General features: G+C 36.3%; 1 protein-coding gene across 7 annotated transcripts in view; it reads left to right on the top strand.

Moving 5' to 3' along the window:
- The window catches only part of dab2ipb (DAB2 interacting protein b), a 176,207-nt gene that overhangs the window by 98,337 nt on the left and 59,359 nt on the right, over positions 1-18,511 (top strand). For 5 of the 7 annotated variants that reach the window (XM_081367111.1, XM_081367115.1, XM_081367114.1 and 2 more), the window contains 2 exons: positions 7,235-7,353; positions 11,387-11,505. In XM_081367111.1, the coding sequence (XP_081223237.1) occupies positions 7,235-7,353; positions 11,387-11,505 (238 nt within the window). Of the gene's footprint in view, positions 1-7,234; positions 7,354-11,386; positions 11,506-18,003; positions 18,177-18,511 lie in introns of those variants that run through there. The other 2 variants (XM_081367117.1, XM_081367118.1) reach the window with 2 other exon arrangements.

Genomic DNA, 18,511 nt, shown 5'->3' with positions numbered 1-18,511 from the left:
TTTTGAAATGGTTGTTTTAATGAACTTTGAGCAACTAAACAGGTCATTCTATTTAAGTTTTCAGATTTCTGTCCAACTCAAATCACACACAAATGCTCTCTAAGCAACATTGGTTAAATATTCTGTTCACTTTAAATAGAAAAAAATAAACAAAAAAAATTATCAGCTGCATTACAGACACACTTAAACTGCAAACAATTATTATAAGAATTTTTTTTTTATTGATATGACAATTGAGCTGAGCTGACAGAGACATTCTCATTCACCTTTTAATTTACAGTATAAAAAAATAACTGACATGATATTCTTCATAACATCTCCTTTTGTAAGTCTTCATGAATATGTAACAAAATACAGGCAAGGGATAATACTGTAATAACGTTACCTAATAGAGCTACAATAATAAAAACAGCCCTGACTCCTAAGCTCGATCAAGCTTTATTCTATGCAAAAATAAATCATCACATTACTGTAATTATATTATTATTGTTAATATTATTGCTATTAGTAGTATTGCATTCTCTAAAAAGAGATTTACTGCTAGTTATTTAGCTTCAGCTGGAGAACATTCACCTCTCACTGGCTCGTCTTGTGCCGGTGTGTTTCCTCTTTAAGTGCTTTAACATGCATGTTGTGCTCCCGTGAAAAGCAAGTTACGCCTTGCATGTATTGCATACGATAGTTTTGTGAAACTTTACACACCTTGCTAGTTCGGATTCGTTTGCACTCCGTCATAATTCGCGCTGTGTTTTCTTCCGGCTGCATTACACTCTAGCGCTACAGCGCCGTAGCGGTCAAATCGCGATATTGCAGGCCCTTACATTAGGTCACGTGGGATCAAACGACTACTCGACAACAAAGATATTTGTCGACAATTTTTTATTGTCGACGTTGTCGACAATGTCGACTAATCGTTTCAGCCCTAGTTGTCTTGGAATGTCTGAGTTTTCTTCAACACCATGTGCAAAAACACCAACTTCCCTTCGCTGCGCTTTCCCATACACATATCGCACGTTCACACTGACACACTCTCACTCTATCTCTCACTCACAATGATATCTGACCAAAAAAACTTTTTTTAAAGTCTGTGATATGAAGGTTGAATACACTTCATCAAATTCTTTTCCTTTTTTGATGTGCTGCATTTTTTCATAGAGAGGGATTTTAGTGCTGTTCATTTGCATTAGTTGTGTTCAACTTCTCTTTTTGTTGTTCTTTTAGTAACTAAAGGGTTGAAACTAAAGAGTCGTCCTTTAAGCTATTTCCTTTTACCCTCTTTACATTAGTGGAAGAGGTATTTTAATGGACCTGGGCCACTAATATAAGTTTCAAGTTCAGTCACTTTTTAGGGATGATTCAGGAGCTGTGCGGCTACTGCGATCATAGTCCAGCACGGAGCAAAGCCACTAAACCAGATTCTGCTCCAGGCAGACTGTCCCTGTTATTAGTGTACTGTAAGTTGTTTTGGGCAGAAAGCATGTGGTGTGTGGTTTGTTAATTGTATCGGCTTCAATTATGAGCAGTCTGATGTACCACAGAACCCTGCAGAGAACAGATCGAACTCATAATGTGCCGTCTCGCTCCATCTCTGACTCCTTTACTCATTATGCACTATTAGGTTACTGTTGACTCATTTAATCCTCTGCACCTCATTGCATAACAAATGGTCATTACGCATACAACTAACCGGATGAGATGAAATCAAATACACTGTGTTTGTTATGACGCAGCATTGTCATATTGCACATGCTGGACTCTTTGAAAAAGCTGCCAGGCCAAACATAGATTTGGAAAATAGGCCACCTGACAGACAGTTTTACTGTCTCTTAGTATAGTGTTGTACTCTACCATTTTCTATTTTCAAAGAGCTGACAGTTGGACATCTCTTTTGCGTGTTTATGTATATGTGTGCTCTTTTGCATTGCTGTAAAGTCATGCAAGCACAGCAGATGCAGGAAGTGTTTGAATTCTATAGGAAGGCATCCACACACACCCTTTGCATACTAAAACCGTATTGGGATAATGACTCTGACATTTTCCTTTAAAGGTCCACTATATTGTTTTGACAGTAAAAACATATATTATTATTTTACGGTTGCAGATGAAAAGAATCACAGGTGATAAACAAAATGTGCCAATGCACATGAAGGTGAAGTAAATATGAGAGAAATAGTTGGTATTTGTGGTTTATGAATAATTTCCATACATAATATATTATGTACTGTACAAACTATACAGTGCCAATAAAATGATTAAAAACTTTTGGAATTAGTTTGTTTTCTGCATTACTTTGTCATAAAATGTCATCAGATCTTCATCAAAGTCACAAGTATAGACTAAACAAAACGTGCTTAAGCTAGCAACACGCAAACAATTCAGATCTTTCATGTTTTATTGAACACATCCCCAGCGTTTTGAACACTGTCTGTATGAACTTGCAACGGGATATAACAACTGTAGCCATAGTGACTAAAAGTAACAAAGATGGCGACATAAATAAAACTGTAAAGTATAACGTTTGAAATGATAGAAGTCGAGGCGCAAGTTCATTCGTCAAATGTTTTAATATCTGAGTGAGAGTGGAGCATTTGAGTCCCATACAACTCATGGAAGCCGCTCTGGTGGAAGACGGTGACTCTAAAAGTCTAGAAACTTCAAATTACATGCAGGTTATACCATGTCTTTGTAAGTTATCGAAAACCACATTCAGAAAAGAGTGTCACAATTTCTTCAGAGAAATGATGCTGATTGTGTATGGATTTAAATACATCGTTCTTTATTTCCAAGCATTTACTGTATACTGTCGCTCCGAGCAAGATGATGCATTGCAAACCTTTTTAATATAATACAGTACAATTTAGTAATAGGGGATTGTATTTATTGTAATATTCGAGTCAATTTCTGCTAATAATCCTAGATATATGATCATGCTTAATATTTCCTGCATAATAAAGAAATGTATTTTGTGTTACTGGTCAGTTACTGTGTCGGCAGTGTGAAGTATAGACAAACACCCATCATAACGATTTCTATATATTGCTTTTCCTGCCTAAAAGACCATAAACGTTAAAGATAATGTTCCAGGTATCATACATATAGCTTAAAAACTATTAATGTGTGACTGATACTCTGTAAATCGGTTGATTTTAGGTCAAAGTTTTGGCTGTAAGTCAACGATGCCCTCTGTTGAAATCGTAAGATGGCCGCTCGAACACTTCCGGTGGCTTCACCACCTGATGGCAGTTTAGAACGCAATGAGCAATCCAGTCATTTATGTAGATCAGTGGTGTACGCACAATTCAGAAGGATTTAAAATAGTGAGGATCATGTGAAAAGACCTCAGATTTAACCATGTTTCAATAAATTTGTGAGGACTTTTCACAAATATGTCTACAACAATGCAGTGTGTCTGCATGTTTAGTCAGGTTTTGTATTTGTTCAGTGCTCGTATGTGTTAGATCATGAGGCATGTTCCGTAACTTCATTCTCACTCAGGAATGTCCTCTACAGGAAAAACTGGAAACATTGTGTCCCAGCCCACAGCTCAGGAAGTGTGTTTTCTGCCCCTGTGTGAGTGCATGTGCTGATAGTCTCTGTTAGAGAGTTTTCTAAGACTGACTCAATTCTCAGCAGGTTTGAGATGTGGTTGCCATGGGAACAGCTGAGCCTGATTGTCCTGTATGACCACTGGGAAGGTTCCTGTCAATCACGGTGCCTGTGAGGACAACTGGGTCTAATGGAAACACATGTTTAACTCAAGGAGAGAGACAAATATGCAGGTGTTGGTGTGTGGCAGTTTTACATTTTCAACTAAAGACGGAAAACTTTGTATGCGTTCTGGCCATTCATTTACATGACAACAGCGTTTTGGGGGCCATTTTTGAGAACTGCAAAAATGCAAATTTGTAAAAACGGTATGCGCATGCATATTACATGTTCAGTATATAGGCATATTTTTTCTTTACAAAGTGACATCGGCAACTGGCCTGGCATGCATAATACAGCCTTCTTAGTTGTTTTCACAGATCCGTGCGAGCGGGATCATTTTGACAACGTCTGTACAAAGGAAATGTCTGCACAACGTCTGTTTTTAGTGCATTGTTGTTATGTAAATGTACCGTTACTCAGCAAAAGATATTCAACAGCAAACATCTACACTGGTCTTTTATCAGTGTCTAAGAAATTAAATGAATTTCTGTTTGACTTCTGTGACTGAAAAACACAACCTGTGGTGAAGGACTTAACAGTAAAACTTTGTACATCAATAAAGCAGAAGTATATTACACACATTTTTTTTTCTTATTTTATTTGACTAATTAGTCACTCTAAAAATTACATTAAAACAGTATGCAGTGGTATGTGTTTTTTTAATTTTGTTTGTTTCTCGATATGAGATTTTTTTTTATTATGAGACCATTTTCAAAAAAATATATAAAGAATTTATAATAAAATGTAAAATATTGATATTTAAATGATAAACATGAATTATCATTGTCACTGAGTGAACAGGAAGAACTTATACACAATGGTGATAATTAAACACAGCTGAACCAAACTTACTAATAATGATGTGTGACCATGGAGACAGAAGACGGGCCAGAACTCAACCAAGGGAATACATGTGACAAATGAAAACAAACTGAAAGTCCATTTGAAAAAAAAAAGAAATATTTAAAAATTCTTTTGTCATATTTTTGTCAAATATTTGTGTTTAATTCATTAATTTTACCTTTGTGATGATAATTAGTCATAAGCACCATGGTAATAATTTTCAAATAACATATAATTTATTATTACATTTAGTATTTTTGTATTTAAATTATAAAATAATTATTTTATGATAATAATTATAATTAGCAGCCCTAGTTGATTTACACGTGCAATGTAATTAATCTTGAACCAAAATCATCTGACATGTAGCTTCACATGTAAATACAAAGTTCTGGCATGAAACTCTAGATGACATAAGCCAATAGGTCATTTAACCTATTCAAAATCACGTCGTTATCTATAGGGCGCAGCTGATTGGTTCCTGCCGTATCAGTAGCCAATGACATCGCTGCTCAACCTTCAAATACTTGGGTAGCATTTTCCTTAGCAGTGCAGCGTGCTTTCAGAAACCCTTCACCTTCCCCAGCTCCACCTGTATAGATCTGCTATGGGTAATTGATGTGCACTATATATTGTACAGCAGCAGCAGCATGTCTTACTTGCTCACAGCAGCGTGACGTGTATGAATTGGCAGTAGCAAGTCCCGTACTTGCCCTGCAGCAGCAGCAATAACCTACAGTAGCAGTAGCAATAAAAGCAGCAGCGTAGCGGATCTATTCCCCCAAGACCAAAACACAACATTGTCATACCCATTATCATGCCAAACACTCCGAGAGTTGTCATGACAGAAATAAAGACCTGTGTGTTTGCCTTTCTTCTTTTTTTTTTTTGTTCTGCCTAAGCTTACAGGTGGTTGACACTTGTGGAACAATCTTCTCCTGGGGAAGGAGTAGTAAACACATTAATCTAGAACCACACACATAGTAGCCACAAGGACTGATTTGGATGTCAGTTCAAGCAGACACTGGCTCTCGCTCTCTCACAGCTGCGTTCCTTTACATTTTATCTTTAACAAGCAGACACTGACACACTGAGGGAAAGTGAAAGACATCTCTCCCAGATCAAACTACTGTTAAATTCTCATTACAGATCACCACTGGGCTTGATGGAAACTAGTTGTCTTGATTGAAGTCTAATAATCTGCTGTTGAAAGGGTTTTTAGCAGGATAATGTGAGACCTTTTCTCTTCTACTTGCTACTTTTTCTTTCATGTCTGTGTTTAGCATTTTTGAAATCTGTTTTGAAAGTGATCATCATCTGAGAGAAGATGTGTTTATGTGTAGGGTAACCAGATGTCCTACTGCAGTTTTCCTGGGTAACATCACAGGTTTTGTCTGCAAAGCCTGCAAAGAAAAATAAGCCAAATAATTTTAATGATTCATTGCCCGCTGTACTAGAAATGCCCTTGGTTTTCATTTCAAAAAACGTTTCATTTCTTGTTCATCTTTATGTGTAGTTTACATGTCAAGCATTGACAGCTGAGTCCTGCAGTGTGACATGCATTTTTGGGTAATACATGAAGGTTTTAGGCCTCATATTACTTCTTGAATGTATTATGATTGTACAAAATATTATATTACAATATGTAAAAAATAAATATATTTTAAAAATATGCAAAGATAATTGGGAATATTAACTGTAAATAACCTACATAAAAGTGAACGTTGATTAAAATTGTATAAAATATTTAAATGAATAGTGACTAATCATAGGACTTTAACTTATAAGTTTGAACCTATATAATCTTAAACTATAAAAAAGTTCATGACCACGTTATTTCCCAGTCCACACATTATACCAGATGGTTGAAATTTGGGAAATTGGGTGAAACGATGCTTGAAATAATTTATACTCCTGTTTGTGTGTGTGTGGTGGAAAAATGAGTTCTGACTGAAGACTTTGCTCAGACTGTGTCGTGTGGGGGGCTCAGTGTGTGATAGTGAGATCAGAGCGAAGCACTTAGCATAATCTGTTTCTAGATCTACAGTATGTGTACCTTTCTTGACACTGATTAAATGAAGCAGTCAGTCAAGCTTCATTTTCACCATGTGAACACCAGCGTTCCCCTGAAGGGCAGTAAGGAACAGTGAGAAGATTTAAGAGCTTTGTATACTGACAGCACAAGGAGGTGGAGTTGTGATGACTTTATGAATGGGCTGTTAGGATATCAGAAAACTTTTACATTATGACAGTGGCATGTGTTCTGTGGTATAATCTACGTATCGATCACGCTGTGAGAGTCTAGCAGTCTACATCCACACTTGGATAACATGCTGGGATTTTTGCATGAGGGTTTATTCTTGGCTGTTATAAAGCTATCTGAATAAATAAATACATTCACAGATTAACTTATTCTGATGCTATTTCAATATCATTTTACAAGTAAAAAAAGATGTATGTGCATTATAGTCTGGATATTTTGAGTATTTTTTTTATTTGCTTGGAATAAATATGTTATTGGATGTTTAAAGGAATAATTTCAAATTCTTTTTTTGTACGTTCGGTCAATGGCCTTTTCCTAGGTAAGATTTTTTTGAAGGACTTTTGTCATAACAAGGTAGAAACTTTTCTTTATAGCACAATAAGTTTAAAAAAAATCTCTCCCTGTCCCTCTGTCTCACAGACTCTCCACCCGAGAGAACAGGGCGGAGACGTAGCATGCCAGGCTCCGCCCCTGACAAAGCCCCACCCATAATGGAGCCCACTGCCACTGCCACTGCTGCTACACCCTTCAGAGTTACAGTGAGTATTATATATGTGTTTGTCATATGTAAGAGTGTGATTAAACGCAGTCTGGACTCCAGATGTGCACTACATACTGTGCTCAGATGTATTTTATCTTTATTGCTACTACTCTTCTGATCTTTTTAGTATTAAAACTTTAGCCATTCTAATAAATGTTAGGTTTAAAGCCATTTTGTCAAATGCTAATTTCCTACTTCAGGATATAAACTTGAGCTGTGAAGGTGTTTTTTTTTTTATTAGAAAGCAAAAATCCAGTGCACATTCAACCAAAGTCATGTTCAGCCAAATAGTTAACCAAACTCAAGATCTGGACCAAAACCAGAGGCTTAGACTAAATATATTCATAGTATTAAGTTGAGGTCTAGATCAAGGCTATATTTATAGGCAATATTATACATTAGGATATTACACAGAATTACAGACACAATAAAATTTCGTTTACTGGGGATGTTTTATTGATGGGCATCAGAAGGTTTAACAGCGTTTGAATGCTTACTGTAATTGTTATGAAACTAATGATATTGAAAAAAGAAATGAAAAAAATCTTCTCATGATTGAAAGGCAGTCTGTTAGCAATCGGTTTAAATTGAGGCTCACATAATGTGCCGGTTGCGGGGAAGTGAATCATTAGCAATCAACAGCAGGTGGTATTCAGTAGTTTTCACCCTCTGTATGAAATTGAGTCCTGCAAAGCGTCCACGTGGGCTTATGTGTGTTTGCTGCTTTATCATTGACTGAAAGCAGATGTAATTACTTTTAAATGAGATCTCTGAGCTGACTCAAGGGCCACTTGACCTCTGAGCTTCTGCAGATTCAGGCCCAATTATTCGTCTAGCTTATTGCGTAGTTTGCAGAAATGTCCTGCGAAGTTAAAACATCTCCATCATAATTCGTCCTGATGCTGTACATGTACAATAGAAGATACCACATAGCTTAATGGTTAGGTCAATCTACAATACACAAGCAATTAGGGAAGTAATTGCAATCCCCCTGCACCCCCCGCTGGTAGGCATTGGTACTGTACCCTTTGAAATCAAGAGCTTGTGAGATTTTTCTCCCCTCTTCCTTTCTATGTCCTGTATTTATCTCTCTGTCCTTCCTTCCTTTTATCCTCCGTTCTGAGCTCTTATTCACTGTGCGTGACTAACACCATCAATAGGTCTATTTTCGACCATGATGCATTGGCCTTGAACATTCTCAGATAAGAAAAATATTGAGATATACAGGACAGTCCAGAAAGGATTAAGAAACAAGGATGAATAGTTTTGTCTTGAATGCTTTTAAATGTTTCTTTGGTAGTATAAGGGGTTTGTAGAAAATACAATAAGGTTCATTTATTAAACATTAGTTAATGTATTAACTAACATGAACTAACCATGAGCAATACATTTGTTACTATTTTTGTTCATCTTTGTTAACGTTAGTTAATAAAAAATACAGCTGTTCATTGTTTGTTCATGTTAGTTCACAGTGCATTAACTAATGTTAACAAGATTTTAATAAAGTATTAGTAAATGTTGAAATTAACATTAACAAAGATGCTGTATAAGTGCAGTATTACCATAGTTACCAAAATGGCTTTAGTTAAATGTATTTCAGATCGGGTTTTCCTTTGATTTTCTCCTGGCAGGTATTTGACGTAGGCTTTACTTTTTTTTTAAGTTATTTTGCTTGCACCTAACCCAGATATGAAAATGTGAAATGTGTTTTGTAATTTGTTTATCCAAATCACTCTTGAGGTTCAACATAGACTTAAGGATGATGATGAGATCCTGCAAAAATGTGTGCCCAAGGGACTCATGGAATGATGATTCTGCCCTGGATATTGACTGTCAACATCCATGACCTGTTTGACAGACCTGCTCGATAGTTGCTTATTAACACGGCTTGACATTACACGCCATGACTGAATTATTTACTAGGGATGCAAAGAACAACTGTTTTGATAACTGATTCAATTATTTGTTCATTTATTCAGATTTTCCACAACTGTGCACTCATACCAAGAAAAATAACTGTAACAATAACTATTGGCGTACACCTGAAAGACAATAACATTCAGTTTACAGTGTATTGCAGTCATTTGGTGCTTAAAATGCTCGAACTAATTAAAATCGGGTGGATTCTGATTGGCTGGAAAAAAAATATTCTGAAAGTGATTACAACAATATAATCACAATATAATAGCTATATTGTGGACTTTCATATTATCAAAGGATTAGAATGATTATTAAAAATGTAGTTATAGTTATCATCTTTGGGGTGAGCAGCTTTTTACAATGAAAGAGCACCAGAAGAGTTTTTTAGTATAAATACTGGTATGTGGTAGAACACACACATTCTTTCCTTTGAACACGGCAACACATTTCTGTCATTATGTGACTTTCTCCTGTAAAGTTATTTTTCATTTAAAATATTGTTCCTTGTGTTGCATATAGCATATCTAATTGTAGTTCATTTAAAACCTTAATTTGATGTTTAACAAAGAATGTTGTTTTGATACACATGATTGTGTATCCTTGCTGTTGAACTCTGTTTGATTGACATAATCAATGAAGCTTTAAAAAAAAAAAGTTTAATGACAACAGCAACTATCACAACACAGTTCACTTACATTCTTTCAAAACCTTTCTATTTCAAATAAATGTATTGTTTAACTTTTTCAGTTCTTCTAATTATCCTGAAAATATGTATATAAAAATATTTAGCTGTTTTCAACATTGATGATAATAAGAAATGCTTCTTGAGCGCCAAATCAGCATATTAGAATGATTTCTGAAGGATCATGTGACAGAAGACTGAAAATTCAGCATTGCCATCACAGGAATAAATTACATTTTAAAATATTTTAAAATAGAAAACAGTTTGTTTGTTTTTATTGTAATAGCATTTCAATATTTTTACTGTATTTTTGATTAAATAAATGTAGCTTTGGTGAGCATAAGAGACTTCAGGCAACTCTACAGTAAAGATCATTGTTAGGTGTTTTCTTTAGAGACCTGCTAAATGGTGCCCTTTATCTTAGTCATTTAGAGCTGATATTAAAGAACTGAAAATCAATTATGTTATGAAATATGTGTCAAACTGATTATCAGTTCACCCTTGGCTGCATTCAAAGTGCATTGTTCGCTGAGACAACCTGGCAACATGAAATTATAACCGTATGAATTGGTTGCAGCCCTACAATGTACCCTCTTTCACCTTTCAAAGCTAACATACAACATTTCCAGATCTGCTGCATTATTTTTTACAGTCATATAATGTTTGGACAGGGGAGCTTATTTATTATTCAGATGTCTTCTTGTAATTGTCTCTCTCAGTCCTCTTCTGGTTTGATTTGCTTTCTTTTGGTGCTATCAAACTGTAGGCTGCAATACTCTGACTGATTGCTCTGTGATTAAGAGATGTCTGTGTGTAATAATTTGCATATATTGTGAATAGTAATCAGTAGGGTGCCTTTAATTATGTAGAATATGCAGATGTGTTAATTGGTAGGGGGGAACGGCCTGCTTTCTGTTTGTTTACTAACACTTTCTTGTCAGAAACTTCTCATTTTTCATTGTCTCACCTCTCTTTTCCTCTTGAAACTCTTTTTTTTCTCTCTCTCTTTCTCCATTGCTTTTCTCATTCTCTTCTTCTCACATTCTCGGCTTTTCTTTCTACAGTAGCAGCCTCGCAGTAAGGATGAGGATCGTACTTTGTCCTTGACTCTCATTCTTGGTCCTTCTCACTCTCATTCTTTCTTTTTCACTCTTTCTCACTTAATGCCTCCCTTTCCTTTCCATGCCCTTGATGCCAACATGCTGTCTCCATGGTAACTGGTGCCTAAAGGAAAGTGAGTCTTGAGCCGCAAAAAAAATGTGACAGGTGCTTTCACAGAAAAAGGGTGTATAATGTGGGAGAATTAACAAGTGAGTGAATGTATGAAATGGTGGTGAAAGATCAATTTGAAATGAGTTTTTTTTTTTTTTTTTTTTGCTTGTAATTTATTATAATGTCTCTCTCTTATTCTCTGTCATTTCCTCATTAGGGATTTTTGAGTCGCAGGTTAAAGGGCTCAATAAAGCGGACTAAAAGTCAGCCTAAACTGGACAGGAACAGCAGTTTTAGACACATCCTGCCAGGCTTCAGACCAGTGGACAATGACAGGTAAACGGCATCGATTTTCTTTCTCATTCCAATCTTTTTTAAAGCAGAAGTGTGTGTGTGATTTCTATGCCACTAAAATCATCAATTCCAACCAAACTGGAATAAATAAGACAGACATTTACTCTAAGTTTATAGAGGATCTGTGTTTTTGGATAGTTTTAAACCAGTGGTTAGCAACCTTTTTTAACTCCAAGGCCCCCAATTGTCCTAAACAATATTCAAGTGTTTTGTTTCATCTTATTTTAATCATTGTAAACCATTTTGCGGCTGTGAAGTGTGTGATTTGGAAGTGTGTTGAGGCCCTCTAGTGGGTTCTGGCCCCCAGGGTGAAATCTACTGTTTAGAACTATAGCTGAAATTATCAACAATAAAAAAAAAACACCACAAAAAAACAAAACAAAAAAAAACAAGGCAAACATCAGTTTTAAGCAGTAGAGTCCCAGTTTTTATCTTTTAGTCACTGACTTGACTGGAGATGAGTTGTCACAGCTATTTTAAAGCTTTACTGGATGTGAAATGTACTATATGAGCTGCTTTATATGGCGGAAGAGTCTCGGCATATGTGTTTGCATGTGTTTGCATTCTGTGTGCTAATTCTTATGGTATAACACATATGTAAATGTGAGATTTTGCATTTCCTCCATGTCCGTGCTGCATAATTTGCTGCACAGTGAACAATGACGTGTGAAGAGAGTGTGTGTGGTCTGAAATTTTGTGTGTGTCTGTTTGGCAGACTGGTTATTGAGGTCACTTTTGACATGCCTCTCTTGTCAGTGAAAACCGACAGAGCTTTGCAGTCCAATCTGTCATCTGCCTCTTTCTCGGAGATGCTCCTTCATGCATCTTCTCATTCCCTTATCCCATAAATATCCCTCACTTTAAACAGACTGCAGCTGTGCCCTGCTCTTGAGCTTTTGCTCATTTCTATGCAAATTTTGGCTCGGAAAGTTTCGCTGTACTTTATTTTACCGTAAATTTGATACACTTACTACCATCATGTGCACAATTTGCAGAACAATAACAGTATTGGTAGTGGTACCAGAAATAGACTGAAACGAGAAGTTCCAGGTTTAGCTGTTTATTCCTCTTTTATTTTCTTGTTTAAATCTTTAAAGTGGACATTAACTGAGGTATTATGAGATGGGAGTCTGCTATAAGTCTAAATGTTGGCTAAATCATAGTGAAGTCAGGCTTCCAGGCAGGGCACAAATACATTGATTGAATGCTCAGTGTCCAATAAACAATTACATCGTTTCCCCCCCCCCCCCCCCCCCCCAAGGGAAACAGCAGTCTTTCCAGGCAGCACACAAAATGAAGAGTTTGGACCTCTTGCCCAGTGAACATTTTTCTTTCCTCCTATTTAACTTTTGTTTTTGGTGCTTTTAAATCCAATGGATTCCACATAACTCTACAATCAGATTCATAATGTGGCATTACAGTCATTTTGTATGATTGGGGATGATGTTGGGGAAGCAGGCTTCCATTTAGTTTTATAGTAGTCACTATGGATTTTAGAACATGGTTAACCAGTTCTAACCAAGTTGACTTCAGCCCAACCAGCCATATGATCAACCAGATTGAGCTAGCTCAAAATCTAGCAGGATTTTTGTTGTTGTTGTGGTTGTTTATTTTAAAGAAATTAATTAATGTATGAGTTTACTGTATTGTTGTATTATAGTTAGTTAGTTGGTAAGTTTATTTGTTATTTTATTTTTAGTTCATTCAGTTTTTATGGACCTCAGGCAGTCCAACCCCATTTTGTACTTTATCTGCGCTCAGCGTTGATTCTCTCGTTAATCTGGGCATTAGCTTGCAGTGTTTCCCCAGTTTAGCTTTAGCCATTAGCCTAGACCCTAAGGGTTCCCATTCAGTCACAACCCTCGTTTTATCTTATATCAGCAGCATTAACATCAGCCACTGCTCTAAAGCCATGGCCTGAGCTGCTCATCCATTCTTTACACAAATGAGATTATATGTGCGGATGCTGCTAATCCCAAAAGCATCTCATTTGATTGGATTAAGTGTAGTAATTATCTGTGCTGTCAGCATTGCTTGGCTGGAGCAGACTATGGATGGCTGTGCTTATACAGATAGGGGATGAGTACTCTAGACTTCTGTGGGGCCAAATGGATTTTTGTTGAATTTCTGTGCCCGATGCCCTGGCTGATGTGAGTGCAGCTTTTTCGATCTGTGTTTGAGTGTTTGTGCATGTATCTCTCTGTCTGTTGTGGATTATTACATTCATTTGGCTGAAAACGACCCTGTGTTACCAGACAGTCTGATTGTGGCTTCTATTAGAAAGAGTCAAGAACTCTTAATAGAAAACAACTCTGCTGTTGAAAGCACTTAAATCATGGGATATACATATACAAAGGCAGATACGTGTAAAAGAACATTTATCGTATGCAGTATCAATATATAATAGATTCACTCATTTCTCTGTAGCATTTTTTTTTTTTTATAGAAACCCTATATGTTGATGAGGTTTTGTTTTATTAATTTCAGAATTCACCATTTTTGAACACTCATCTTTCTATCTTTCTTTCTTTCTCTCTCTCTCTCTATGATGTTCACCCATAATTTATTGAAACGTTTAGTTTGTACTGTTTGTCCTCTTGGCACAGATGGCACTTGGAGACTTAGGAAACATGATACCAGCCACAAGTTGAACCATTAACCAATAAACCAGGCTGTTCGGTTCCGGTGGGTGGAGAAGAGGATTGTTCTTAGTGTGTAAACTGGATTTCAAGTTAAATTCGTATTAAAAATAGAAATTATGTTGGGAGTGTCTAATGAATGCCGATTGTTTTTAAAGGGACCATTAATCTGCTCTAATTTTAGCCAACGTTCATACAGCAGCAGAATACAGTTGTCGGTCCTGTATTTGAGTCCTTAATACGGTAACGTTCACACACAGTACGGTTATTTACGGGAGTGACAACCGCATTCTATTACTGAACTCACACCCATAAAATTGTAGGACTCACAATTCGGTAACTTACAATGACAGAGATGTGAGCTGTCTGTGATCTGAGGGTTTTTAGATCCAGTCACTGTTCTCCACTGGAGCTGCTCGTATCAGTTTTGTGTTGTACATGCGCTCAAATTCTCCACCCAGATATAAAAGCTGCTGTCGGTTAATAAAGATGTGACAAATGAACTCGCAGCTCGATTGGACTCTTGTCGTGTCAGAAGTGATAAGACTTTTCAGTTTTATGGATGGACGTTGCCATCTTTGATATTACTTTGGTCAAGTGTAGTTATTTTGTGTCGCCATGGTTACTGGTAAGAGAAAACAGGCTCGACTCTCTTTGCACGTTCATACAGACAGTATTCGGGACGCTACTGTAAGTTGCTGTGTGAACGGGACATTTAGAGACTCACACCTGTAAGTGAATGTGGTTGTCATTCCCAAAAACTGACAGTGTGTACGTAACCTTATTTTTTGTTTATTGCACCAGAACAGTTAAATTTTTTTCTACCCACTCTGTCCATATAATGATTGACTATTGACCTCCAGAATGCTGAACATCAAATAGGCAATGATATGTAATTGTAGGCGGTCGGATGTGAATGTGCTTATGGTTATGATGTCACAACCATGATTTCTTTTTTTTTTATGTATTTATTTGAAGTTTAGTTTTCAGAAATGATTTGTGAATGACGGACAAGGTAAAAAACTCTGTGTTGTAGAATTTATAGGTATATATATATATACTGTATATATGAAGAGTTCAGGTGCAAAAGCCTCTAAATGCCATCTGAAATTTTCTTATAGAATGATCATTTTTATCAAGCTTGTATATTTAAATTCAATAATTTCACTTAAATGGCAATGAAGATTACCTATTAATTATCATTTAAGTGAAATTACTGAACCTAAATATATGAGCTTGATAAAAATGATCATTCTATAAGAAAATTTCAGATGGCATTTAGAGGCTTTTGCATCTGAACTCTTCATATACACATCTATATCTGCATGCCATGTAGTACACAACACTACTTGAATATTCATTTTTATTTTCCATGATATGTTCACTTTCAAAGCAAAAACTACTGTAGATAACTTTACTACAAAAATGTATTTTGTTGGAGGAAATTATTGTGCATGCATGGTGAGAAGCATATACTTAAATGACAGAGAGCGTCACAAAAAGACATGGACAGAATTGGAGCAAAAAAAAAAATTGTCCTTAAACATACAATTTCAGAGACACACAAGTCATAGACACATACAGACTTTAATAAACTTCCTAGACTGACACCGATTTTTATTTGATGCTCTCAGATGACGCTCATAGATTCTAATGACTTTACAGGGTCAGATCTAAATTAAAAGCATTTGAACATTTGTGTCAATTTTACCTCCACTTGTTTTATTGTTCTCTCACATATCCTCGTTTCACTCCCTCCTGACCAGGAAAGAGGTGATGTTGTCAAGGAAACTGTCATATCGGGGAAAAAATCTCAGCGTTGCTTTATTGCTCTGTAAATTTCATTTGGGTAAAAAAGGGAACTAATTCCTAAGGAAAGACTGCAGTATGAAGATTGAACTAGCGCCACTTTTAATCAAACTGTCAAGCTCGATATGTATGTTTTGTGAGGAGTGATTTTAATAAGGCCTCAAAGACGGCCGTTGAGTCTGCTTGGACAACAAAAGCGTCCGTCTTTATTGAATGTGCAAGCAATAAACCTGCTTTAAAATATGGAAGATGTTTTTGAAACTGAAATGTCTCCTGTTCTCACTCAGGAATAATGCATTAGCTGAATTTAAATTATTGTTATGTTCTGTGAGTTCTGTTCTTTAATGTGCTCGAATGGCTTCAGTAAAGAGTTTTTTATAATAAATAATTATCAGACTAAACAATGATTTATTGACTCATTCAGGAGTGACTGGTTGTATCCGAAAATGCATACTACTTTACTATGTAGTAAAATAAAATAAAACAGGATGTGACGAGTAGTATTTCCGAATTCACAGTATTCAAAAAACAGTAGGCATAAAGTGATCTAGTGCGATTCTGAAGTGCGCATTCAATAGACACTTTACTATCCCATTAGGCCCCAGGAGAGGATGTATGAATGGTAGTGAAGCGACACAACTAATGCTTGCAGGTCATGTGACAATGACAACATGAAAAATGTAGCATGTCCTGATTACATTAATACAACACGCATTCATACTATACAGAATATACTTTTTAATGATCACAAAGTAATCAAAAAGCAGAACCTACTTTTTCTGACGCAGCCACTATCTTTGTATGAGTCATGGAATCATTTACAACATTTATCAACCAATTTGTTCAATTTGTCAAACTCAGATTCATTAAGGAACAAAACACAAATGGTAATTTTTATTGATTGGATTTAAGTGTGGCTTTTTCAAATCATAAATTATGGTTAGAACTATGCATTTTAAAATAGTTTATATTACATTATTATTTTAAAGTATGCATTGTAAGTTTGTGTACTTCTGTGTTCACTGTTCAGTATAGCCTACACTACTATTCAAAAGTTTTTGGTCAGTAAGTTTTTTTTTAAAGAAATTAATACCCAGAAATGATGCTGTAACTTGATCAAAAGTGACAGTAAATCATCAAATTAGAATGACTTCTGAATGATCATGTGATACTGAAGACTGGAGTAATGATACTGAAACAATTGCAGCTTTACAATCACAAGAATACATTATATTTTAAACAAAATTCTGTATTAAAAACATATAATATATTAAAATAGGCAGCAGTCATTTTATTTCTGTTTAGTTCACAATATTTTTACTGTATTTTTACAATTATTTTACTGTGTTTTTAATCAAATAAATGTTGCCTTGGTGAGCATAAGCCACTTTCAAAACGTATTAAAACATTATTTGTACCAATCCCAAACCTTTAAATGGTAAGTGTGTGTATATATAGTCTTCATTCTCCAAACTGTTAGCCAAGAGATGGAAATAAAAATTCTAGAGCAGGCTTAGACCTGCTGTAGACAGACTGTTTGCATGCTGATTTCTGAGCTTAAGTCTGAAAGAACGGTTGACAAAGCCAGGGCTGCTAATGAAATTTGCCGTTTTATTTAGTATTGGAGAAAATGTTGTTTTGGCTGATTATATGCTGTGTACCCTGTCACAGCCATCTGTGAGTATTGATTTGAGATGAAAGGGAGTGATCTGACTAACAAAGACACGCAAATGAGATTCTTATTTTTGTGCATGTCTAGTTTTGTCTGTGGGGGAGAGTGAAACCATTTATACGAGCACACACACATACAAACTCTGACAGAGAGATACAGAGAGCAGAGGAAGTAGGACAGTGTATATGTAAGGAAAGGGAGGGTGAGAGACAAGGAGAGCACAAGAGGGCAGTAGAGAGAGAGAAAGAGTGAATGTGGGGTGAAAGAAAGGGCTGAGAGAGAGAGAGAGAGAGAGAGAGAGAGAGAGAGAGATTTTTCTCCGCCTTCCCCAGAAAACAACCGGCAGCGGTTGGGCTGCTCAGTGCTGGCTGAGTGAGAGAGAGAAGCAGGGAGAGGGAAGCGCTCGGCGCCGGAAAAGAGAAAAATGGAGCTGTGAGAACTGCCCAACAGATCCCTTCACCTTCAGGGTTATCTCCTGTCCTCCCTCGTTCTCTCCGGTGTGTGACTGCTGCGCTGAATCCACATGATGACTGGTGAGTGATCAGTCTGATCCTGAGTCTTTGGCTCGGACTGTTTTCATGTTGTTCTCACAAATATAATGTGATAGAAGTCTCTCACACACACATGCTGTGATCTGGGACTGTTTTGTAATGTATTTGTTAGTAATTGTTTCTAACAGTGTCTGTGATAATGGGGGATGTTGGTCACATTAGATGTTCTGGGTCACTGGACTCATGTGGTTAAATTCTGATGCCATTTTAGAGTTACTGTGGCCAGCAGCAACACATCTGCATTGGGATTTTTTAAATAGCTGATTAAATAAAGCTTCAATTTAAAGTTTAATTATGTGATGGAGGGTGTGTCATTC

This window comes from Scardinius erythrophthalmus (assembly GCF_964197995.2).
Source record: "Scardinius erythrophthalmus genome assembly, chromosome: 5".
NCBI lineage: Eukaryota > Metazoa > Chordata > Actinopteri > Cypriniformes > Leuciscidae > Scardinius > Scardinius erythrophthalmus.
The sequence above is the reverse complement of the archived record's forward strand: the minus strand, read 5'-3'. Positions and strand labels throughout refer to the sequence as shown.